Source organism: Struthio camelus, chromosome 3 (genome assembly GCF_040807025.1).
Source record: "Struthio camelus isolate bStrCam1 chromosome 3, bStrCam1.hap1, whole genome shotgun sequence".
Classification (NCBI taxonomy): Eukaryota; Metazoa; Chordata; class Aves; order Struthioniformes; family Struthionidae; genus Struthio; species Struthio camelus.
In genome coordinates, this window is record NC_090944.1 from 90,123,912 (window position 1) to 90,148,323 (window position 24,412).

The 24,412-nt window shown below is 38.1% G+C and overlaps 1 protein-coding gene across 5 annotated transcripts in view; it reads left to right on the forward strand.

Moving 5' to 3' along the window:
- Nucleotides 1-24,412, forward strand: part of PCNX2 (pecanex 2) — a 171,814-nt gene that overhangs the window by 33,835 nt on the left and 113,567 nt on the right. For 3 of the 5 annotated variants that reach the window (XM_068939009.1, XM_068939011.1, XM_068939012.1), the window contains exons 9-14: nucleotides 6,268-6,403; nucleotides 9,927-10,069; nucleotides 11,475-11,628; nucleotides 11,724-11,756; nucleotides 18,307-18,478; nucleotides 23,431-23,541. In XM_068939009.1, the coding sequence (XP_068795110.1) occupies nucleotides 6,268-6,403; nucleotides 9,927-10,069; nucleotides 11,475-11,628; nucleotides 11,724-11,756; nucleotides 18,307-18,478; nucleotides 23,431-23,541 (749 nt within the window). The remainder of the gene's footprint in view (nucleotides 1-6,267; nucleotides 6,404-9,926; nucleotides 10,070-11,474; nucleotides 11,629-11,723; nucleotides 11,757-18,306; nucleotides 18,479-23,430; nucleotides 23,542-24,412) is intronic. The other 2 variants (XM_068939013.1, XM_068939014.1) reach the window with 1 other exon arrangement.

The following is a 24,412-nucleotide window of genomic DNA, read 5'->3' on the forward strand; positions in this document are numbered from 1 at the left end:
ACCATCTTGTTTATTAGCTATTATGTTCTATTTGTTTTTAAAATTATTAGTACATTTGTCTTTGCTCTGAAATGTAATAGGTTTATATATTTTATCAATTTAGATGCTTGTTATCAAAATAAAAAAGCTGAGTACAGAGAAGTAAGGGGGTGAACCATGTGGATGCCATTCTTGAAATGCCTAAGTAAGGAGATATGCATACCTTTCTACCTTCATATTGCCTGCAACACTATTGATAGCATGCTTTGCAGGGCTTTTCTTTCCATATATAATACCTACCTTAATGCCTGAAGCTTATTTTGAAATCCATTGCAAGACTTTAACAGTGACCTGATAAACTTTTCTGTCTAGTATGTCAACAACTCAGTACATCCAGCTATCCCATTCAGTAAATTTGGGCATTTTATCTTATTAATGTTAGGACTTTGTGCCTCTCTTCTCTCAGTTCATCTTTTTCTGAAGTAAGTACCAACCTTTGGAGCGTGGCATGTTTTTTGCCGTTGTTTAGAAGCTGAAGGGCTCAGTTGGGGCCTGTATTTTCCGCCATTGTTAACAGACCCTGCCCCTTTTTAACTGATGCCCTAGAAAATGGGGTGTGAGGAGCAGTGATATGGCTCAAGGACACATTCCAGGTCCCAAATATTGCAGAGTTACAAAGAAAAAGTGAAACTCTCCCTGCCAAAAATAAAAAAGCTCAATAATCACATGGAGCTTCTTACATGTTTTCCAAAACTTACTGGTATGCAACCAAAATACCCACAGCTAGGAATTATTACTGATTTTTTTTTTATGTTATTAAAAATCACTCTAAGATACTGAATATTTGCTATTCTTTTCCATTGTCAAATGGAAGCGCTCTGCTGAGAACTTGAGCATTCAAGGTGTCATTACAGAGCCACAGTAGACAGCAACCTGCAGCATTGGACTAAAAATGGGGGATTTTGTAAAATGTTTTTTCAGTACTGAAGACCAATTTAAATATTTTTCAGAACTGATTTTGTAATTTTCAGTGGCAACAGATGATTTTAAGATGAAAGAACCCTCCTCAGACTATTTTCATTGGAAATACTTCTGCTTTCCTGCAACTGAAAAGCAAATTATCTCCGTAAAAGATCCTTTAATTTATGCTTATAATAGTATATTTCTAGCTAAAAGATATGTCAAAAATCTCCCCAAATCCTGTTGTGTGAGTAGCAGAATGTAACCTACATTTAAGAGAGAATTTATCTTTAGCTTGAGCTCCCCTCATTAGGAACCATTAAGGAAAGTTAAAACATGCATTCTGAGTTGGTAATATTCTATTTGAAACTATTAATGTAGTTACATGAAAACAGTGAAGACTACCTCCTCTTCTTCACAGATTTTCGATGTTTGTTATGATCAGTTTGATATGTAATTATTAGTACTTTTGTGTATTTCAATTTTCTTGTATGTTTGAAGTTACTTTTAAATTTATAAGTAAATCTTGTTATTTAGTGCTGGAATTGATAACTGTAAATCATCTGCTGCTTCAAAAGAAAACTTTTCACAGCTAGTGGATTTAATCTCAGTCTGAAGTTATGTAGTACTGTGGTCAGATTAATGCTGGTAGTTGTGGAGAACCAAAGAATGGTAAGTAGATAGGTAGCAAGCGGTCTCTGTTGATGAGGTGTAAAAATGATGGAGACATGAGATGTCAGAGGAACTGTTTTATGTGAGAAGGAGTAAAGACTTCTGCGGTGGTGATAGGAAGACATCAGTAACAGATCAAGTAATGGAGATACATTCAGGGAACCCTGAGTAGCTATTGATCCAATACTTTTAATGTCAGTTCAGGTACTTATGTTAGTACCAGACCTAACCATTTTGAAAGGATGCAAAAGTAAGGGGATTTGGAATTCCCATTATGTTGTTAGTGCGTTCTTAGCTCTTGTACAGCTTGCTTACTCGGTCTCAGTTCGACAAGGTATTTTGAGTGCACCTCAGACCATTAACTCAGAAGTGATTGTTCATTAGATACACAGGGAGCTTCTCACCTTTGAACTTCAGTCTGGCTTTTCTTCCACTGTCACAGCCATTGCTGTATTTACTTAAGGGAGTTGTGCTTTTAGTGAGTATTCCATACAGCTTTCAGCTATAGTATGGCTGTAGAGATTTGTTACGTATCGTTACACTTTGTAGTGACTCAGACACTGCTGCCTGAAGCAGTCTACTAGCATCTTTCTAGTTTTGAGCACAAGAAGAACATGTTTTCTAGCAGGTTATTTGTTACTGTGACTGTTGTGACACTTGTTAGAAGGTTACCTGTCCTAATTTAACCTTCTCCTCTACACAGGTTAAAAAGAAGTTTAGCCAAGCCCTACAAAAGAACTTTATTAACCAGGGAATTCTTTACAATTGTGTGGAATGCTTCTGGAATGACTTTTATCTCAAGAGGTGTTCAGAATCCAGGCTAGCTGATCCCTAACAAAGGGGACGGCTTTGGCTGGTTTATATTGGAATGGTTTGGACCAAATTGTCAGCAGTATAAGACATGCTGCCAAAGAATAACAAGCGAGTCAGAAGGAAGATTTTTCCTGTGCTGTGTGGTTGTAATAAAATATTGTCACTGCTGTAGGATTGCTCAACTAGCTTATGTTTACTCAGTGTTCTCACAAAACTGAATTATAAGCCAGAAAAAAATTCTTAACTTTATAGTCTGTTATCAGTAGAGGGTGCTATATACCTTTTGCCTTTGATCTGGAGAGGTTGTATGCTTATCAAATATATTTTTAGTTATTAATTTATTATTCAAAATTTAGTTCAGTTATACCTTTGCTGACATTAGCGAAGCAGCTTACTATAGTAGATCTTGATAACATTAATGTGATTATAAATAAATGAGCAGATTTTCTGTTCAGTAAGAATCCACATTATACTGTGATCAGCTTTGTTATAATGATTTTACGATTTTACGATTAGAGAGTGCTTGCTCCTACTTATGTATGGTAATAAATTTATGGAGTCTAGTTTATAGGCTTACAGAAACACAAACCTCACTGTGATATTTCTTATTGGTGTTTGTTGTCGGTGTGGTAATGATGTCATCAGACAAGATATACAGCATCTAAGTAGCCGCTTATGCTGTTCAGCGTCAGGGAGGTAATAGGTGAATTTGAGAAGGAGGTTGTGTGAACGGTAAGGACAAGGAGGAGAAAAACTAGGAAGGAGGGGGCTAAGGGGAACAGAAGGTGAGGAAGGAGTAAGAAGAAGTACAGAGGGATAAAGGTGAGGTGAAGGCTTCTGATTTTGGAATTGCTCCCTGCTTTCCCTAACGCTGCCTTCCTAACTCCTGTGTCCTAATCGCCTTGTTAGGCCTCTGAAGTTTCTGACTTTTTCCCGCAGTTAGTGTCCCAGCTGCTTATAGCCTCTTCTGCCAATTGCTGATAGGTTGAGTTATGAATTTTGCTGCTGAAAGAAAACAGAAAACAGACTGTGGGCTTTCTTGGCTTTTCCGTTATCTTGAAGTCTGGGGGGAGATGGTTTGATCTGAAAATTTATTCTTGGAAGAAGTCTTACGAGCTAAATGATTTTGATTTCTGAGAACTGTTAGAACAGAGTACCAGGGGAATATCTTGATATGGAATATCTATCCATCATTCTGCCAGTTCTGTTCTTGGTAAGCATGGGATAAAAGGGATGTTCCAATTTAGAAATACTCTTAACTCCACTTGGCTTTGTAGAAAGATAACTGAAGAGGCAGAAGGTCAGTGAAGATTAACTTTTTTGAAGGCTTATACTGAATAGTCACTATTGTAATCCTCTACTGTTTTGTTGGGTTACACATTAGGCAGGAGTTCCCAAAGTAGTGTTCCTGGATATTCTGGGCTAGACTTATATTTTACTTCCTGGAAACAGAGAATCCCATGGCCCCTCTAGTAGCATCTCTTCACCAGATTCCCACCAGGCACCCACAAAGAAAAGGAACGGGACAGCTCATCCTAAGAAAACAAACAAAACAAAAAATCCATTGCCTTTCAGGCTGGATGAGGTTGCTCTTTAGTAGGGCTCTTCAAAGTAAGAAAAAGGCCTGGCTGTCCTCTGTAGTCCTTATCTATAGTTGGACATTTTGGGGAATTTTCTTCCTTAGAGGCATGTCTCTAGGCTTCCTGTCCCTTCTGCCTACATAAATCTATTGGTTAAGATACAAGGTCTTGGATCAGTCCCATCACTTTTCTACTGTTTTGTTATTGACTGCTGACAAGGCGCTATATAGGACTTGCAAAGGAGAAGTGTTGTCTCACAGAGGTCTGCCTCATGGTTGAGACATCAGCTGGGTCAAGGGGGGGCAAGTCCCTGTTTCCTACTGCTGTCCAAAGAGAACATGACAGCTGTCCTGACTGTCTTTCTGCCTGTAGTGGGAGGAGTGGGGAGTGCTGAGGAAGCTATCAGAGCCTGGAACAGGGGGCTCTCCTATTTCTACTCACCTGGTAGCTCTGTTGGAGTGGCAGATGGTAAATATGAGGTCTGAGATCCAGGGCTGAAAGCAGTGGAGGCCTTGAAAACACTTAACTGCCTAGCTCAGAGACTGAATGCAGGGTGGCTCCTGTGGGGACATCCTGGGGCTGCTGGTGGTCCCTGTTGGTCCAGGCAGAGCTAGGAAGTTCTGGAAGAGAGAGAGAGAGAGAGAGAGAGACAGAGAGAGAGAAAGAAAGAAAGAAAGAAAGAGAATATCCATTTCAAGCTCTGGCTGTGACAGCTCAGCCATGCTTCTGAGTAATCCAGACACTTAAACCATATCCCAGCACAGCCCTAGCCATTATAGCTTAAGTGAACAGCCAGCTATGTGCAGGACAGCCTTGTAACCCTTGTTTTGGTGAACTTAACAAGGGTTATAAGCTGGCCCCCAAAGGCAAGGAAGGTTATGTTCGCTAAAATTAATAAGGTGGCTTGGGGGCAAGTGTAGGGTATGCAAGGAGTAAGTTTTATTCTTTGCCCTACCACAGACTTCCTGGATGACTGTGGGCAAATCACTTTAGTTTCTTCCTGCTTATCTTTCCTTTATGGAAGATAGAAACAATAGGTATTGCCTATCCTTGCGTGAGGGAAAAGCACTGAAGATTGTGAGGAACTTGGATCCTGAAGTAGTAGAAGCCCAAGGCATTCACCCAGAGGAAGGAGGGGTACTGTGCTCAGAGCCGGGAGCCTGATTTGTAAACGCTATTTGGAACAGAATAAGCTGGAAGGATTCAAAATAGATCTTTCCCCCAAGTAGCAATTATTAAATTTCAATATAGTTCTTGCTGAGAGCCAGTCAGTCAAATCATAGTGGCGTACCATTTCTACAGCCCAAGAGGTATTGCTGCTGTTACTGCAGATTTCCTGAAGTAAACTATTTAAGTGCTGTATCTGCAGCATAAAGCAGTAACCATGAGGTGGTGAGGGACAGCATTTTGCTCAGGGGCCTCCCAAAATTAGTTTATACTCAATACCAGAGTATGATGTAGTGTTGTCTGAACTAGCCTTAAGTCATTTGGCTCATGTGTTGCTGCCATTTTGCTAGGTCAGAAAGAAGCTCCATATAGCCTAAATTCTCAGTAGGATAAATTAGTACTCGCTGAGTTTAGTGCAGCTGAGGCCTGGCTAGTTTTGGTACATAAATGAGCTTGTTTTAAAGCTGGTTCAGGATCTGTACAGTAGCTACCCTGTACTTCTGTACTGCAGACATGCAGCTTTTGACCTGAATTACTGAATTCTGAATACTGAATTTTGACCTGAAGGTAAACAAGAGGGAATCTGTTACTGATAACAGCAGTGTGTTTAGGAGAAGCAGAGAATAGTAGAGAGGTCCAGAAAAAGAGTATGACGTTTGTCTTCCAGAAGTTTAAATGAGTATTAATGATCCTGAAATAGGCCAGACTGATGTTTCTGGAAATAACTCCTGGACTGGGAGTCATGCCAAGTGACTCCAGGCATTTAGTGTGCAGATACCCAAACCTGAACTTGTAATATAGACTCTCTTTGTAGTCAATGGACAGAAAATGCACTTCTGAAGTGTGATTTATGTTAGGTGTTGATCCCGAGACGAGAAAAACATGATATGGAGGGGTCTGTTTCTCTGTGGTGAATGTTGTAGACCATTTATCTAAATTTGAGTGGTAACTGCTTTAGGGGCCTGGGATAGATTTCAGGTAAGGAGGTGGAAAGCTCCGTGTCCTGTGAGCTAACGAGTCCTTGTCCTGTAATGTTTCAGAAATACTAGGAAAGCGCTGCTTCTTAAAACTTCTCATCTTTTTCCTCTCTACACAGTGAAATACAGTTCAGCTCCTCTAGTACTACCACTTCAGAGAGCCAAGAACCATCTTCTGGTGATCAAGCAGCAAGCGCACTTCAACAGCAGCTCTTACTGATGGTGGCACGAAGGACCCTTGCAGAAACCCCACGGGTATGTTGTAATATCTCAGTTTCTAGCATTTTGATAAATTTCATTGTAAAAAAAAATGCTGCAGACTTGTTGCTGAGACATTTCTGTTGGTTTTGTGTGCGTTTATACCTAGTACTGCTCATATGGGAAGATTTGTTTTACTCTGATGCAATTCAGCTGCCTTTCTACTGACACTGAGTAGTGTCTTAGAAGAGTGGTGTCACTGGTGTGAAGGGGCTATTCACAGAATAAGGAGGAGGCTGGGCATGTGAGTAAGAAATCCCTCTGCAAAGTGCAGAACTGTAGTCTGTACTAAAGACTCCATCACCTAAAGAGTTGTCCTTCTGTCTTCAAGTCTTATTTGAAAGAGAAAGGGCACAGCTGTTAGGATTTTAGACACGTTTCCAGATTTTAGTTGTATGACATGCTCACTTCTCAGATTCATTACTATCTTAAAAACTCACATCTAATATGACTTTTCTGAATTGGGTAACCAGATGTGTTGTCATCTTCTGGATGTCCGTTGTGGAACCTCAGAGCCACCTCCCTCAGTGCAATCGGTAAAAGTAAAAAGGACCTCGGAGTTTAGTTTGTATGGTAATATGCGGATGTATTTGAACTTTATAGTGCTTGGGGTCTATGACCAATGACGTAAGGCTGTGGTCTGCTTTTACAGTTCCTTTCATAATAACTTTAACCTTCTATTTTCTTCCAGAGACAGTTCTAGTTTGATATTTATGTATAGCCTTAAAATGCCAGTTAATTATCCTTCATCTTAGATTTTGAACAGGAACTACAAGCTAAAAGCAAAGTATATAAAGGGAATAATTTAAGTTATAATTCGGGTAATTGTCCCTATTTATTATGAATATGTATATTTCAGATTTGGACAGAGATTTCTGTCTAACGGCTCAGATATTTTCCAGTTATTTTAAATCTTGTAAATTGCTTGTAAATTAGAGAACGATTATCACTCTTCTTTGGCTTCTAGGAAAACTGCACCATTAAAAAGTGAAGTATATTGCTCAAGACCACATAATGATTTTGTAATAAGGCCAGGCAGTAATTTCAGGACTTCCTGGTTTCTGAATTTTTATTAAATGTGAAAGCCTGAGCCTAAGCAAGTCAGGAAAAGTTTTGTCATTGATTTCCATGAAGCTAGGATTTCAAGCTGTCTCTTGATACCATATACATTTATGAAGCGAAGTTTTTATAACCCTTTTTGTGACAGAAGGCACAATTAGACTTAGTGACTTGCTTAGTGCTGGTCAGAAAGTTTCCCAAACATAGCAGAAAAATCTGGTCCAGCCCGAGTACTGCAAGCTTTATGTAATTGACTTTATCAGTATTTCACAGTTCCTCAGGAGCAAAGGTATTCACTTACCTACTCAGTTAAATATATGTTAAACTGTTCTGAGGTCCAAGCAATCAGATCTTTAGATATTTTTAGTGGACTCTGCCACCATATCCTTTTTTTCTTTTTTTCTTTTTTTTAATGCTTTCAGTGAGCAATCTAGATTAGAAGAGTGGAGCTAATGACTGCAGTTGAACTGAATTTCATAGTACCTTCTGTTGGGATAAAGGACCCAAGAGAAACAGAGCTATGCCAATATTAGCAAATATAATAGTAAAAAATACATATATATGTATATTTTTTAAAAACGTAGTGACTTTTTAAAGTGATAATAGAAATATTAAATTGGGGATATCTGAATTACGCTTAGGTTCTAAAATCTCTGTAGCAGAGGGGTTGCAATCTATCTCAAGGCTTTTATTTTACTTGGAATTGTTAATAAATGAAAGAATGGCTAATAGGCTGTCAGTCTCGTACACATCTGTAGGCTCAGAAACACAGCTGAGTTACTGTCCTCTGCTGATATCAGCTGAGCTACCAGGCGTGGAGTAGATGTGTACCTTTACTCAGTTGGAGGCATGAGATAAAATGTGTAAACCTGAATCTCTTTCAGTGAAGCTTGAGCTAACGTGTTTTATCTCGTGTTTGCTAGCGGAGAATATCAACAAGTCTGTTCCTGTGGCTCAGCCTAATACATGATGCCACGATATGTTAATTATGTGTAAAATTTGTTTTCCTGAAAAGCAAAGAATAGTAGCTGTTCCAACACTCTGAGAGAAAGACAGTTAATTCCCTTGGTCAGGCAGAGAGGTCCTTTAAATATCTGCATTTTGCTTATAGATGAAATTCAGGAAAGTGATAAATTATTTCACATGGGAATGCCAAAGTGTTTTGAGATTTGAATGAGAAGGGTAGACACCAAATAATTGACTAAGAAAAGTGATATTGCATAAGAGACTGCCTAAAAATTGGAAATATTGAATGTCTGTAGGGTAGAATCAAAACAGTTTAACCCCTGTGTCTGAGTAGGAAGGTTAATCTCACACAAATAATTCTAACGTAGACATTACCTGGAGTTCTATAACAAATAGGCTTATTATCTAATGTTGCTTAGTTATCTTTAACAACTGGAGGGCTAGAAGGAGCTTAAAAAAAAGCTACTAGACTTTATACTAGTTAAAAATCTCAATCAAATTCTTTTTGAAAGAAAAATCAGCAGTAATTTTTTTCATAGTCCAATTATTCCAGTTATTCCAATTATTGGTGTATATTGGAAGGAAACTGCTACTTTGCAGAGGTTTTTTTGTTTGTTTTGTTTTGTTTTGTTTTGTTGTCCAGCTTTGCAAACTGGCTGATGGGTCTATAGGTAATCCTCCCTCTCACAACTATTGGTGAAGCAATGCAGGTGTAGAGCTAGAGAAGATCTGAAATGCTATAGTTCAAACATTGGAAAGAAGAAAAAGCACTTAGAATCTGACAAAAGCAGTATTCAAAAGGCAGGGTTTATGGTTATGTGGGTAAGATTAGAGAGTCCTACGCTAGTGATGTTTACACTGCTTGTGTGTGTTTGCGATTTTCTTTTCCCGATTTTCTTTTCCCTCTCGCAGTTCTTGAGGATGCACACCTGATGGGTCATTAGAACCATCTCAGCAAAGATAAACAAAGCTGCATTCTGTAAGGAGAGTTGACAAGTCATGTCTCTAGACCTTAAAGCCTGCTTGAATTCTTGGTTGAAAACAAGAATTTGTCCTATCATGCGGTTTTGTGTTGCTCTGTAATTAGTCTCCTGCATGGAAAAGTCCTAAAAAAAACCCCCACAAAACTCCACCTCACAAAATAGCAAAAAAACCAAAAACAACCAAAAAAATCTATAGACAAGAAATAGAATGGGAGTAAAAGAGAAGTAATGTGTTTAATGAGTATTTAATAACTGTGTATTTAAGGCGTATTATCACTGTTGAGCTCTGCAATTGGTGTAACTTCTATCCATCTGCAAGAAATTAGGCTAGTGTGATACATTTTTTTTAACATAATTTAAATGAGGAAAATAATTATGCTTCCAGTATGCCATTTAGGAAGAAAAAAATCTGAAACTTGATGCAATTTCTGCCTTTTAAACACCTATTTTGCAGGCAGCCATGTGTCAATGTGAAAGTGTTTTGTGTAATTCTGGTTTGTTTGTTTTTAAAGCAACCCAGTCAGGACCTTGAAGATTCTTCATGTTCTTCAGCACAACGGAAATTGAACAGGCAGTTTTACAAATTTATTATATTTCCTGGCAAATGGATTAAGGTCTGGTATGATCGGCTCACCTTGTTGGCATTGCTGGACCGGTAAGCTTTCCTTATGCAGTTCTATGTGGTGTTACAGTATGTGGCTCTGCAAGTCCACAGAACTAACAGTGCAGACTGCTAGAGGAGCAAAGAGTGATAGTTGTGTTACTGCCTCATATTCAGGTTAATTACGTTTAACTCATGCTTAACTAGAAGAAAATGTTTTTCTTCTGACTTAGTTTTTGTTGTTCACTGCTGTTCGTCTTGGAGCAGATACTTTGATTCATGAGGGCACCAGGCCTGTGGAATAATTCTTGAATTTGACTATCAGATGTTGGGTTTACTGCATTTTAATGAGAAGCATTTTAATGAGAAAATCAGTGTTTTTTGTAAAAATATGGAAGTGCAAAAGGAGGGAAGCGTTCCAGGGAATTGTCAGCCAAGTACTTCAGTCTTTTAAAAAATTTTGAAGGAATTCAGGAGAGTTCAGGAGGCAATTTTTCAGCTGTTCCCTCTGTTCTAGTTCAGTTTTATTTGTTCAGAGAATTTTTTTTTCCCCGGCATCTCTTCTTTTCCTAGTCTCTTAGTCTCACTTGGTATCAACTCTTTTGACAGTACCCTTTGCTGTTAGACCCCACCTTGTGCTCTTCCGGAGTATGAGCAACCTCAGACATGTAAACCTGCATGCCTAATGACTGCTGGATGGCATATCTGCAAGTTGATCCCTGCTTTTGGGTGGATGTTATGCCATATAGGTTAATATAGGCTCCACAGCAATAATTTCAGAAGATAGCTTTTACATGCTGCAGAAATCAGGCTATATAGTCAGGGAGCATAGGTCTGGAGCAGATACTTCTTTGTCTATGGTCTTATCAGTGTTTCAGTTGCATGGAAAATTTGTTATAGCCTGAATATTAACGCTATTTTTTTCCTCAGCTTCCCTGTTCTAATGGAGCAGATAAAATGAATGAAAAAAGGGATGACAAATTTCATCTTTCATCCAATTCTCTGTTGTCAGATGTATGTTTTAAAGACTGCAGCGGTATAAACTGTCACTTTATTTGGTCATCTATTATATTTTCTCTATAACGTCTTTCATTAAAAGAATGCCTTATTTTCATATTAAAAAGTCTGATAAAGATATGCTACCATATATTCAAATCAGCTCCACTGTGGTATTCTATCTGGGAAATGAGATTAAAGGATTTTAGTAAGTACTGAAAGCCAGCAGAGACTATGCCTTTTGTCTATACATTTTAGCTGTCACAATGGCTAAGGTCTTTGGCGAAGGGGTGAAGTACTGTTCTACATGGATATGTAGTTTTGGGAGCAGAACCTCAAATTCGGTCAATTCTGCTCTTTCCAGCACTGACAGTTTATACCAGCTGGAAATGGCCCTGGCTTGTGCGAACAAATATATACCTATTTTTCCTCCTCTTAAAATACTTTTATTTTATTCACATAGGACAGAGAATATAAGGGAGAATGTATTGACTGTTCTTCTAGTAGTTCTTGTTTCACTTCTTGGATTCCTGACTCTGAATCAAGGCTTTTGTAAAGACATTTGGGTTCTGCTGTTTTGCCTCGTCATGGCCAGTTGCCAGTATTCCCTCTTAAAGGTAGGAAACAAGTTCATATCCAATTGATGAATTCTGCTCTAACTTCTGTGAAGGCAAAATTCTGTAAGCAAACTTTTTTTCTGTTTTGTTTTTAGAGTGTTCAGCCTGATCCTGCTTCACCAATACATGTAAGTCTCAGCCAGCAGAACAAGTCTTTCTGCTATATTTTCACTCTGTGCTGCGAAACAGTTGGCTGTTCAGTGAAGCACAGATATAGGTAGTTTCTGTTCTAGGTAATTTATGACAACAAGCCTGTGATTTTGAGACTTTGTACTACATTTAATTAATTTAGGTTATTTGAATTTATGACTGCTATTAGAAAAATGTTTTTTCTTTAAGCTGAAATGTAGAGTAAAAGCTAATGCACCTGGACTAGTTAGCTGAAATTCAATCCTGTGGCATCAGACCAACTTTTTCTTTGCTTTCTGTTAGCAACAGTTAGTGACTGAAAACAGCAGAAGTTCCAGATTAACACCTCAGTCATTGATCCGTTGGGACTTTAGATCTTTTTTTGATTTTTTTTTTTTTTCTTTTTTAATCTGGTATTGCTGATGTGTACTTTAATAGCATTCTTAGATCATCAAATGGCATAGGTTTTCCCTTTGTTATGACATGAGCACTGTTTCTTTGGATGGGGCCTGGAGGACTGGCAACCCTGTGAATGAATGCAGGTTATTGGAATGTTTGCTGATTCTTATTCATCTATTCAGTATACTTTGAGAAACTGATCTTTATTTAACAGTGACAACCACCTTGCAAATAGCCAGTTCCTTACCCAAGTCTATCCTCATTATAGGACTGGTTTAGGAGCATCAACCTACAACTGCAAGCTGACCCTCCGTCTGTCTCAATTTCTGAGCTTTTTTGATTTGCAGACCCCTGAAAACATTCTAGTAGTCATGGGACCTCACTTGCATTTACCCCTTCTGCCAAGATGCTCACATTTCTTGTTTAGCCCCTTGAGTGTTTTTGAGGATCCCCTTTCTTCCCTCAGGCTTCCAAAGCAGCATGTTGAAAACTGCAAGTCTGCTGGATTGTTTCCCTTTGGCAGGGAGCAATTATTTTTGTCATTTTAGGGGCTGGAAATACCAGTTCAACTTGAAATTGTGATTATTTACAAGCACATGCTGTATGTTATACTCAGACGTATTTCAGTGGATTCTTAGTTTCTTTTCCACCCTAGTCATTGTGGGGTGAACTTATGATGTTGCTGGTTATGATGCATTCACAGGTAATTCATATCTACATAAAAAGTAGGGAAGGTTAATGAAAGCAACTTCATTTACAGATTAATTCCATTCATTGTAGTGTAATATTTTCAACGAGTTAAAGAAATATTCCCACCTCAGTAAAGAGCTGGGGGGTTTGCACGAACTGAAATCAGATTGTCAGTTCAACTAGCACATATCTAGGCATAATAATGTGAACAGTAATCAAATCGGTTGCATGTGTACAGACATTAGTAATGTGCACATTTGTTTAAAGTGTGTGCCAACCAGGTTAGTCAAAACTTCATTGTAAACCTGTTTAGCCCACGTTTTTTATAGTATTAAAGATAAAGGTAGCTAATGAAGTTTAATCAAAACATTTTTTCTGCAGAATCCAGGTTAGCGTTTCAAACTCATGCAACAATATTGTTACAAGTATTATTCATCATATTGTATTCTGTATGTCATGCAGCAGTGCAGCAAAATAACAATAGACATAATGCCATCCTCCAAATGCTTTTCGAAAACTTTGCCAGTTGCAGACTTTTCGGTGCACCACAAGAACTCCAAAGAAAAACACAGGGTTTTAAAGACGGAAGGCATTAGAGCTCAAATTAATTTGGAAGAGTAACTATTTTTATGTTACATATTTTTAACACAAGAGGTATTAATAAAAGCTTGCTTAAGCTAGTAAGCCCCATTAAAAATAAGACAACAAAAAGGCAAGAAAAGAGACTCCGTGTACTGTTTCATAATTCATGTGACTACATCAAAATTAAAGAGAAAGAACATCTCTTGATGCTAATGTAAGGATGCGGAACAGCAGGGGGATTAAAGAATGATCGGTGCCATGTCCATGAATGAAAATGCAGATGAGATATTTTGGTGTGAAACAAACCGTCAGGAGCCACAGATTTGCACAAAGAATTAACTTTTATTCCTAGATTCATGAGTAGCCTCTAATGCCTTGTGTTATCTATGCCTGCCAGGGAGGATCCAAACTTATTCCCTATCTCTCACATGCAGACTTTGTTACAGTTTGATGTGGCTTTTAAGCTCTAGCCTATACCATTTTTAAAAGACTATCCAGTGAATTCAGAAAACCCAGTGTCCAGGGATGCATAAGGCCTTTATTCTGAACTCCTTCCAAGTGCCAGTCTATTCACTTTCTTGTGTTGAGCAAGAGGTGGCTGACTAAACTCTCTAAAGGCTGATTCAGTTTTATCAGAGATAAGGTTGTTTCTTGCCCCGTACCATGTAACAGCTATGGTCTCTAAGTCGGTCCCTGTGTATTGTCTCTGTACTGTCAGTGTTATGAGGGATGAGTTTCAGCATGTAGGAAAGAACCTTTCTGACTTAGATAATGTTTTGTTTTTCACCTGTAATAGTAGTTTTGTTTTGAACAGCTTTGATAAACGTTTAAGTTGGAGCTTCCTGTTTTCTATAGCACCGATTCTACAGTTACACTAGTTCTGCAGTAGTTACTTGCTACTGGCATTTATTGTAGCGGCGGGTTTAGGACTGTTTCACTGTTTCTTGCTGCAAGGTGAAAGTCTAATTTTTCTGACACTCTTTTCAGACTTTTTAGTTCTGGTCAGCTGGGAGCTGGTGGTCTTTAGTTTCTCTTCACACAGGGGTACATGGTTCTGGGATAGTGAAATTCTGTAACAGCCTCCTCACTGGAGTAGTGGTCCATTTCAGAACTGAGCTTAAGCATTTTCTTAAAGGCATAATATGATGGATGTGCCAGTGAGTAAAAGAAATTAGATTCAGAGATCCAGGAGATCCAGTCTGCATGCAAATATTGTATTTCAAGCAAATAGGCAAGCAGGGTTTGATAACTATGGAGTTTTTTCAATATGGTAATGGGTAGCAGCAGCAGCAGACTGGGCAACAGAGGCTGTGTCTGTAGTAAATGGCTAGACAGAAGGATCATAGGAGCTTGTTTTTGGTCACTATCAGACACCTATATGGCTTAGGACCTAGCTCAGGTTTACAAAGGCATTTGAGCTTTGAAAGATTGCAGTCAGGCTCCTAGTAAGATTTACAGAATCACTTATGTAACTTCATTGTCTTGGTGGCATTACCTGCCAAAGCAGTTTAGGAACTCAACTAGGTAACTACCATAGGCAGTTTTGTAAATTCCATAAGGCACTTAAAGTATTTTTAAAATGTTCCTATAAGCTTTGCTTTAGAACCCATCACACACTCCTATATATAAAGATTTCTATCTTTTTCTTCTTGTATGTGTGCACACGCAAAAAAAACCACTATTAAATTGGAGCTATTTGGAATTTCCCCTTCAAATGTTTTGTAATGAAAAATGTTATTTTACTAAATGAAACTGTTTGTGAAATCATTCTAGCTTTGTTGAAAATCTTCATATTTTCATGAAAATATGAAATGCACCAGTGCTGGGTTTGTAGGATGTGAACTGAGACATATGAATCTGAAAAATTCAGTGAAATTTTTTTCAGAATTAGGGGAAAGTAGGAAGAGTTTTCACTGAAATTTTTCAGTGCAGAAAAAATGATTGTTCAGCAAATTAGATATAAAATACAGCAGGAATCCTACTTCATTGTATAAATTCTTCTGAAGGAGGATGTAGAGTAGGCCCACCAAAATGAAATCAGTTTTGTATGGCAAAACTGATCAGTTTGCCTAATAGACGCAAACGAGCCCTTAATGTCCAAAATACCATATTGGTAAGTTGCACTGCCAGGTGCCCATTTCAGTGAAAGGCTGCCTCAGTTTGGCCTATCAGTTGCAGGCACAAGAGGGCTTCACACTTTTCTCTTTTTAAAATCTTGAAAGAAGGAGATGTAATGTCCATTCTCCTATGGCTTTCACAAGATAACGCACAATCTTGGAGATCCTCTGTTTCCTAGAAGGTGTCTGCTCTTGGCCGCTCCTGTCCTGAGCACTCTCTCTCACACGAAGGATGTAAATGACAGTCATATACAACACCAATACTCGCAGCAGTTCCTTTTTCTTGTATTGCGTGTTCCCTGAAAGTGGAGTACTCTGTGCTCTAGGAAACTTGTTCAGCTTGAGAGTATGCCAAGTGCTGTGACAGCTATGTTGTCAGTGTCCTTCTGAATGCATCCCTGCACTTGATTCACTTTTGTTGAGCCAACATATGAGTGTAGGCAATACTTCTATTTCAGAATCCTGTCTCTTTTCCCTCTGCCATCCCCAAAGTAGGGAAAAGAGTGCTTGATCACATTTTGCAGGCAGTTCAGACAGCCTTTGAAAGTTTCTTCCTCAATCCTAACTAGTCCTATCCTTATTAGCCTGCTAACATAGATCTGTTTAGCAGTGTGAGTTAAATGTATACTGTAAACCTAACTGGATCTGTCAGTGCCGTGCTTGGAAGTGATGTGTGGAGCTAAATCTCTGAACTTGTAGTCACTGGACAGCATCAGCTCCATCTTATCAAATTGACTTGAAATAATTACTGTGCAAAGATAAATCTGGGTTCCATAGTTCAAGAGATAAGACAGGGATTTAAGATTACAATAAAATAATCTTTGATCTGGAGTGTACATCAGTATATAAATCATTGAGCAATTGTTTAGAGCTGATATTTTAGTGGTTTTTTTTCTTGAGGCACAGCTTGTATTTCAGATAAATGAACTGAAGTTTAAAAACAGCTAGTAAGTAATATATTAAGTGCTATTTTTTTTAGTCATATTTTTGTCTTTCTAAATCTCCTTTGATTTTTTTTCATGGGCATGCATCCTATTAAATAGAAAAGAATTGTAAGCTTTAGTAATATTCAAACTCTGATTAAACGCTAACTAGAATTTGTCAGTCTGACTTAATTCACATTTCATGAAGGCAGGATGCAATATAAGCATGCTAGTTCTCTGCAATCTGTCACCTAGTTAATTGATTGATCCCAAAGGAGATTGCGGATCAGTTAATAGCAACGCTTAACGTATGAGCTTGGCTGGCAGCCAAACAAATATACCTACTGTTTCAGATCGGTAAGTAGACGCAAAAGAAATGATCTTTTATTATACTCATTTGAATTACATTTTACGAATAAGAGCAGTTTCACAGCAACTATTTGTAAAGCAAACCTGAATCCTTGTCACTTTGCCCCTGTCTTTTCATGCTCAAGTGCATCCTTAACTCCTCCCGGTTTCTCTAAAGGAAAGTACAGTGCCTTTAGCAGCATCACAATGAATCAGTTTAATACTAGTTAAAAGAAAAGAGTTTCCACCTACTAAGTCACCCGTAACACTGCTCTGTTTTAGGAAGCAACAGTGCTGGTCTTCCCCAGACTACAGGGGAGGTGAACAAAGGACACCAATGGAAGGAATCAGTTCTCAGAAAAAGTTAGAATCCTGAAGATAGACCTTAATAGTTTGTTCAGGAGTGACAGAGGTGTCTTTTGAGCATGTGTTGCACTTTCAGGGCATGTGAACCAAATAAAGTAACCATTCACTCAGACTTCCGCCCAAATTTAAAATGACTGATTCAAAATGTTTGCAATTTGATATTATTCTTTAGCTCCGGGTGGGCAGTTTCCAGAAGGATTTGTTGTTATTTATTGTTGTTTTTTTTAAATGTGTTTTTGGTCTGGCAGGAAACAGAATCTTCTCTGGAAAAATAGCAATAACATACTCATCACCAGTATTTGGTCTCATATTATGATGATATCTTACCTTTTATGTTGTAAGCGATCACACCAGAGACCATTGTTGCTTCTGTTATGTGCTATCTCTGTGATGTTTGATAAAGTGCTCTGACTCCAGAAATTTAACGGCTACTAGCAGTAGGTAGGCTCAGACCAAGATCTTTTAAAGCCAGGAAGCAATTGCAGATGTATAAGCAAATAGAGATTGAATGGGATCCTGACAGAAGGGAACGTAGGCTCATTTTGAGCTACAGAAATGCCTGTAAAGCTGGCTATTAGAGCAGAGCTGATTCCAAGTGACAGCAAATACAGAGGTGGGGAGAGGGTAAGGAGAGGGCAGCAAGCATTCAGCTGCCAGAATCAACCTCCATGCCTCACCATACACTTAGGAGATGCGTTACTATTTTTTTAATTTCTCAGGATGCAGCTAAAAATGAATTTTATTTGCCATAAAGTCTAAACAAAAAGCCAAGCTATCCGAAGCAGACACTTACTCTAATAAAAGTAGTATGAATATAAAACTTTCCATTGAAAAGAGAATTTCAGATAGATTCAGATTTTTTCGCCATGTAAAGTGACTACTTTGGCAATTAATGTATTTCAAAAGGTTCAGAAGGTTAGTTTTTCAAAAGCATGAATAATTGCTGGAGTTGCTTCTTGTGCCCTTTGAAAGTCTGGAGAAGCCTTGTAACATTTTTATCATTAGTTAGCGTGTATAAGTCATTAAAATACTTTGTCTGACTCCTGAACCTCTCTTCAGTTTAGTGCAGTGCACACAGTAGGAAAATAAAACACAAAATTCAAACACTTTTTTTTTTTTTCCAGGGGCACAATAAAATCATAACCTACAGCAGACCTGTATATTTTTGTATATTGTGTGGCCTTATTTTGCTGCTAGATGCTGGATCTAAAGACTCAAACCCTTCAGTTTATACAATGTATGGCTTGAAGTTCTTTTCACCTGGTTCTCTCCAATCAGCCAGAGACCATATAATAGGTGAGTCAATATTTTTCCTCAAATTGTAAAAATGAATTAAGTGCTAGCTGGGGAAGTTTGTATTTTCCCATGTTGGCAATCAAATGCATGTTATGGGGGCACAACTCTTAAGTCAAATTGATAGAAACATTTGGAATGACTTAAGACACATACAGTGGAGGGGGGACAGTTGGCAACCTTCCCTCACGTGAAAGGGGTTTTTAATGGAATGAGGCTCATAGTTGTGTTCTCTGTAGGAAACTAACAGTCACTGATGTTATTAGCAAAAGACATCATCTGTGAAATGCAGTTAATCTTTGTAAGGGCTTCTCTATGTGGGGCAGTTACTGTAGAATAAGCTGAGATTTAAATTTAATGTCTGAAAGCTATTCCGTACCAAGTCTTCAAATGGACATTCTTCTGCTCATGAAGAATAGACTTTCTCTTGGTTTAGTTTAATCTTGCTATCCCCATGAGGAGTTAGTGTGGAATGGCTGTTCTGCAGTAGCTTTACCAGTCTGTTTCCTTCTGTAGTCGTGTCCTGAGGTGGCTAAGGACGTTCAGATATTGTCCTCAAATTGGGACTGATGGCTGTTTACACTGATTTGGGGCTTCCACAACTGGAAATCCCCTGTTATGTTCTTTTTTTTTTTTTTCTTGTTATACCCTTGCAGTCTATAGCTGTGGTGCTACTCTAACTGTGTTAGAATGTGAATGCTGGACTGGAATTAGATCAAATAATGTAAACACTGTTAGGTATAAGCAGAAAAGTTAAAATTTAGTTAACTGTTGTGAAAACTTCCCAATAGCTATGTAAGAGTTCACCAAAGAGAAGACCCATTGTTTTGTGAATTTAGAACCAGGGAAACCTCCTAAATTAGAGGAAAGAGCTTAGCAGTATGAAGTATGTGACTTTTGAGGTCTTTGTTCACCTGTGACTGTTGTACTTGCGTTTTGCTATACTGAAGTCAGGCTATTACTGCCTGAAAGGCATACTGTTTTTAGGAAAGTCTTCTGGTCCTTTATGTAGGTTCATTGACTCCCAAACCCTCTCGCAAGAAACAGGGAAATAATGAAGACCTGCATCTCACTTATTTTCATTAGCTTCTTTCATTACTTTCCTTTGGTCTCATTAAAGTTTCTTCTTGCATCTTATTTTCTCTGCCTGTCAAAGGTGAACAGTAAAAATGCTGATAAATAATTCAACAAGAATCTTAAATGACTCCTGGGATAGAGGTAAATGAGAAACTATAGCAACCAGCATAAAAAAAGTGTGGTTATAAATGTGCTAATTTTGCCTGGCCTCAAAAGAGATCATAGAGCAGGTTCTTGGAGCAGCCTTGAGAGGGGCGAGAAAGGAAATACAGGCTCATCTCACCAGTTAGAGTCTGTTTAAAAAAAGAGAGAGAGAAGCAGCTATTTTCCTTTGCTGGTCCCCCATTTTTATTTTGCCATCTCTGGGAGCAAGCCTGTCTGTAAGTACATTTGTTCAAGTGATATTTGGTGCCACGCTCTGACTCTTCCTAACTTTATCTCTACAGGAATATCAACTTCTGGTTCCTATGAATCCTTGCAAGTTTTCACAGTGCAGTCATTTGCCTAAGCCATAGCAGTCTGGCATCCTCCAGAATCTTGCTATGTTTTGAGTGCAGTTTCCTTTAGATGGTGAAGGAATGCAAATATTTGTTTTAGGTAGTAGAATTGGGAGGAAAGTTAGCCCCACTGAAGACCAATGAAAACACTGTTATTGTTTTACCTTCTTACTAGTCTGTTAGGTATTTTTGTTCTCTCTTTGTTGGCATGCCGTTATATGATGACTTTTTAATTTATATTTTACCAGTATTTTATTTTAGTATTCAGAAATGATTTGTTGGGAAATCCAGAAACTTTTGATTGCACATCACAGAATACTGAGAAAAGGAAAAATTTTCTATGTTATTTCAGATATTTACTATGGGGAAGAAGTTAAGGTAACAAACGTTGAAGAAAGGACTGACCAAGAAACTAGTGTGATGCTGCATAGAGCACTCTCATAAAAGTCTTGAAACAAGATTGTAAAATAAAATTGAAGGAAATTTGTTAGATGTGTAATCTAATTACTTACAAAATATGATTTTAACAGGTCCATTTCTTTGTGAGCAAGCTATTTAGGATCTGATTCTTTTTTATTTTAAATTTGTGATGGTTCTGCTATTGATTTAAATAGTTGTAGGATCATGCCTTTAATTTAGTCTGATTATGATTTTCCTTTTGAATTCCTTATTTCAGCTAGTATCTTCAGTAGATTAACATATGTAGTGCAAGTAAGGGTGCAGAGCCAGCCTCTAGGTCACTAAGCGCTATAGGTATGGTCAGTGACAAAAGTAGTTATACACTTAATGTGTGATAGTTTTTGTGATGAAACCATTTGAGCATTAGACAGATGGGTGAAATTATTTGTCAGAAACCTCAGAAGAGTATCAGGTGATGGCAAAATCTGGCGATAGCAAATCCTCTGCCTGTCACTTCCAGCAATAACTGAGGTTCTGCCAGGGGAAGAAAGCCTCTGTGAATAATGATCTTAGCAGTCTTTGGGAGGGGAGGAAAAAAAGGATGATTTCTCACCAAAATAATATTTTTTTTCCTGTGAAAAAACTATGTATTGTCACACAGCAAACAGACCAGCGCTAAAATATACCTATATACCTCTTTTTAATAAAAAGTATTACTTCTTTAACTTCTGAAGGGTTTGCAGTGACATTACTATTGAGTTACCATCCTACATTTCTCAAAACACGAGAAGTTTCTGTGAGTCAAAACTTTTATTTCCTTACCATGCTCTTCATCTGGCTATTTCTCTAATAGAAAAAACCTCCAAATTTCAGTGTTAAATGCCAGAAGTTCACGAAAGCAGCAGTGATTGAGCACTTAAAGGTGTTGTTGTGTATGGAATCTTGTGCTGCTTGAACACGTTCTCTCTGGAATTCATAACGCAGTTCCAACCGGTTAACCGGCTTCTTCTATCGTCTGCTTCACGCAAGGGAGACTGTACTGCTCATGAATTCAATCCTCTTGAAAGTGACAACTGTTTGTTTTCCTCATAAAGGTTTACTCCTTTATGCAGGATAAGGTAAACAAAGCTACCTTAGCCGAGGAAGTTGCTAGGATTCCTCAAGGTATTATCAGAGGGAGGGCGAGGTGAGGACATTGATGTAGTCAACCAACTTTTCTCTCCCTTGTTTGCCTTCACACCTGTTTCTTTTGGTGTATTGACAGTAAGTACTGTCTCCAGTCTTGTGCTTCCTTCCTCTGCTCCTGTTCAGCTTATTCTTACATTGTGACAGCAAAGACAGTCATTGGGACTGTGTGAATTGGTCATCTTAGATGAGTTCTGTTGTGATTCCTTTGCCCAAGGAACAAGATCTCCTGCTAATGGAGATTGGGTTGGCCCGCTGGGGAGCTTGCCATCATGCTACTGTCTTTTGTCAAAAGTCCTTGCTTGGCTTGGTATGGATTAGTGGAATAACTAAAAAACAGTAAAGGAAGAGGACATAAATAATGGCATTTGCATGCAAAAGGTTGAGAAGACGGTATTTCCTCATGTTTTTATGTCTATATAATTTGTGCCATTGATAGGAAGTCATGATGAAGAGTGCATTGTAAATGCAGGTATACTTAAGTGAGCCCTGTCTGTGTTTAACACTCGAGTGTGTCATTTCTCCTCCTGTGTTTAACTTCCTCAGTGAGATTTACGGTATTGAATGCTAGTAGCGTATAATAGAATGAAGGTAAAAGCTGTCAGATCAAACTCAGTGTATTGTTTTATTTTAGCACAAGATGTATTAGTAAGAGGAACTGAAAGTGAAATGTGAAATTAACATCCAACAAAGAACACAAATTCTGTTCTTACCTTCTTATAATTTGACTGAGGAGTAAAGGGGAATAAGTTATATTAGTGATTTGCTTAATCTGCTTTTTATCAGAGTGAGCAGAGGAAATTGTAGGCTTCCTAGCATGTAAAGTAGCACATACATATTTGTTTACAAGGAAGAGTGGTTGACACAGGTCCCTGTCCTTCAAGATGCAGAGCATTCTGGTACTAGTACAGTAAAGCAGCAAGATTATGTTTAGTCATGTGTGTGCATCCTTGAAAGCTGAGACTTATGTTAAGCATATGCTTAAATACTTTGCTAGGCAGCTCTGCTTAGCATTTCTAGGGTGGAGGTGTGAGAAATGGATGGGAAGGACCAGAGGCACAAATACCTGAATTATGATTTCTGCTTTTCCTTGACTTTAAGGTAGCGATGTTAAGTTAGCTTCTTTACTTAGAAATAAGCTATGTAAAGATGGCAGTCTGGATTTTACCCTTGGATTTCTTTACTATTTTAACTGGTCTTTCAGTGCTGCAAAGTTAAGCTATGCACTGCTGGAAGTTTGGGGGAATATGCTGAGGAAGCATTATTATAGGTTTGCTCCATTTTTATGTATTTTCTCAGGTGTCTGATGTTGACTGCTGCTGGAGGCAGGATACTGTGATAATCAAGATACTGTGAATCTTAGCCATTAAAGATTTTTGTTGTTTTGAATTTTTATAGCTATACTTGAGTAATCTCACCTGTCTGATTCAGGGAGGAAATTTCAAAGTCTGCAAATTAAGATTTCTTTCTGTATTTTAAGTAGAACAAATATAACTTTGAAAGTGTTTGAGAAACAGTTAAGGAGGCTACGTAATGCTGTTTTTCTGTTGCTGTTTGGTTTTCCAAAATAAAGCTGAAATGTAACCTCTGTGCCTCAGTTTCTTGCATGTAAAGTAGAATAATTTTCTATGGATGGGAAGTGAAATGTAATCATTGCTACTAACGTTAAAGTATGCTGGCTTGGGTAACCTTCAGAATTTCTTGAAATGGTTATCTTAGTTTAATGCATGTTTCTCTGTTCTTCATACATTGTAACTTATGCCTATGTTCTAACATGTTTCTTTTTCTTTCCTTTAGTGTTCTTGTATTGCTTTCCTGCAATTTCTCTTCTTGGTCTTTTCCCTCAAATCAACACCTTTTGTATATATCTCTTGGAGCAAATAGACATGTTGCTTTTTGGTGGCTCTGGTAAGTAGCTTCTGAGCTGTCCATTTCAGAGCCCTTCACCTTAGAGTAAAATATATTGTTGCACATTTCAATGCACAGCACATGTTAAAGTTGGAACAGCTAATGGTAATCTTGCAGGAGTGGGATGGGTACCAACAGGACCTCCTCGATTAGATTTCTTTTTGCTTTTGAATAGTTGTATTCAAGCTGTGCTACTGGTTGTAGAAGATGGCTGCTGTAAGAGAACTGTTTTCTAGCACATCCAATATAATTTCTTGTTTCTATATATAAAAAAAAAAATGCTTACAAAAAGCTCTGCTAAAACTCTCTCAAAAAAAAGCCTTAGTCTGCATTATTCCATAGTAAGGCTTTTAACATGATACTGGATGTGATCATGTGTGGCATTATTTCAGTCAGCAATTAAACAAGACTGTGCATTGCTTTTGTTGTTGGGTTTTGTTTCTCATTTTAGCTTAAATAACAGAGAAGTTTGGGTCCATCTACATTGTCATCTTAGTTTAGATCAGAAACAAACCTTATCTTTGTTCCCACCTACCACGGTCTGTTTCGCATTGCGGAGTGATGTCAGATTATGCAAACTGAATTCATTTTGGATGAAACGTAAAGAAAGGTGCACTCCAGGAGTACACCTAATGCACTGCAGCCGCCAATGAGATAGAGTCCACAGGATCAGGCTAGAGCTAGTCTGCAGGAAACATCTCAAAACACAATATGACGTCCTCTGCACTTTTCACTTTGCAAACTCTTTCTTAATGCTTCACTCTACTTGCTGCTGTGGATGTAGCCTTTGGCAAATGGTTAGAACTAGTACAGATAACAAGGGTATTTTTTGTCTCTTAAATAACATAGCAGACCTGAAGGAAATAATGTG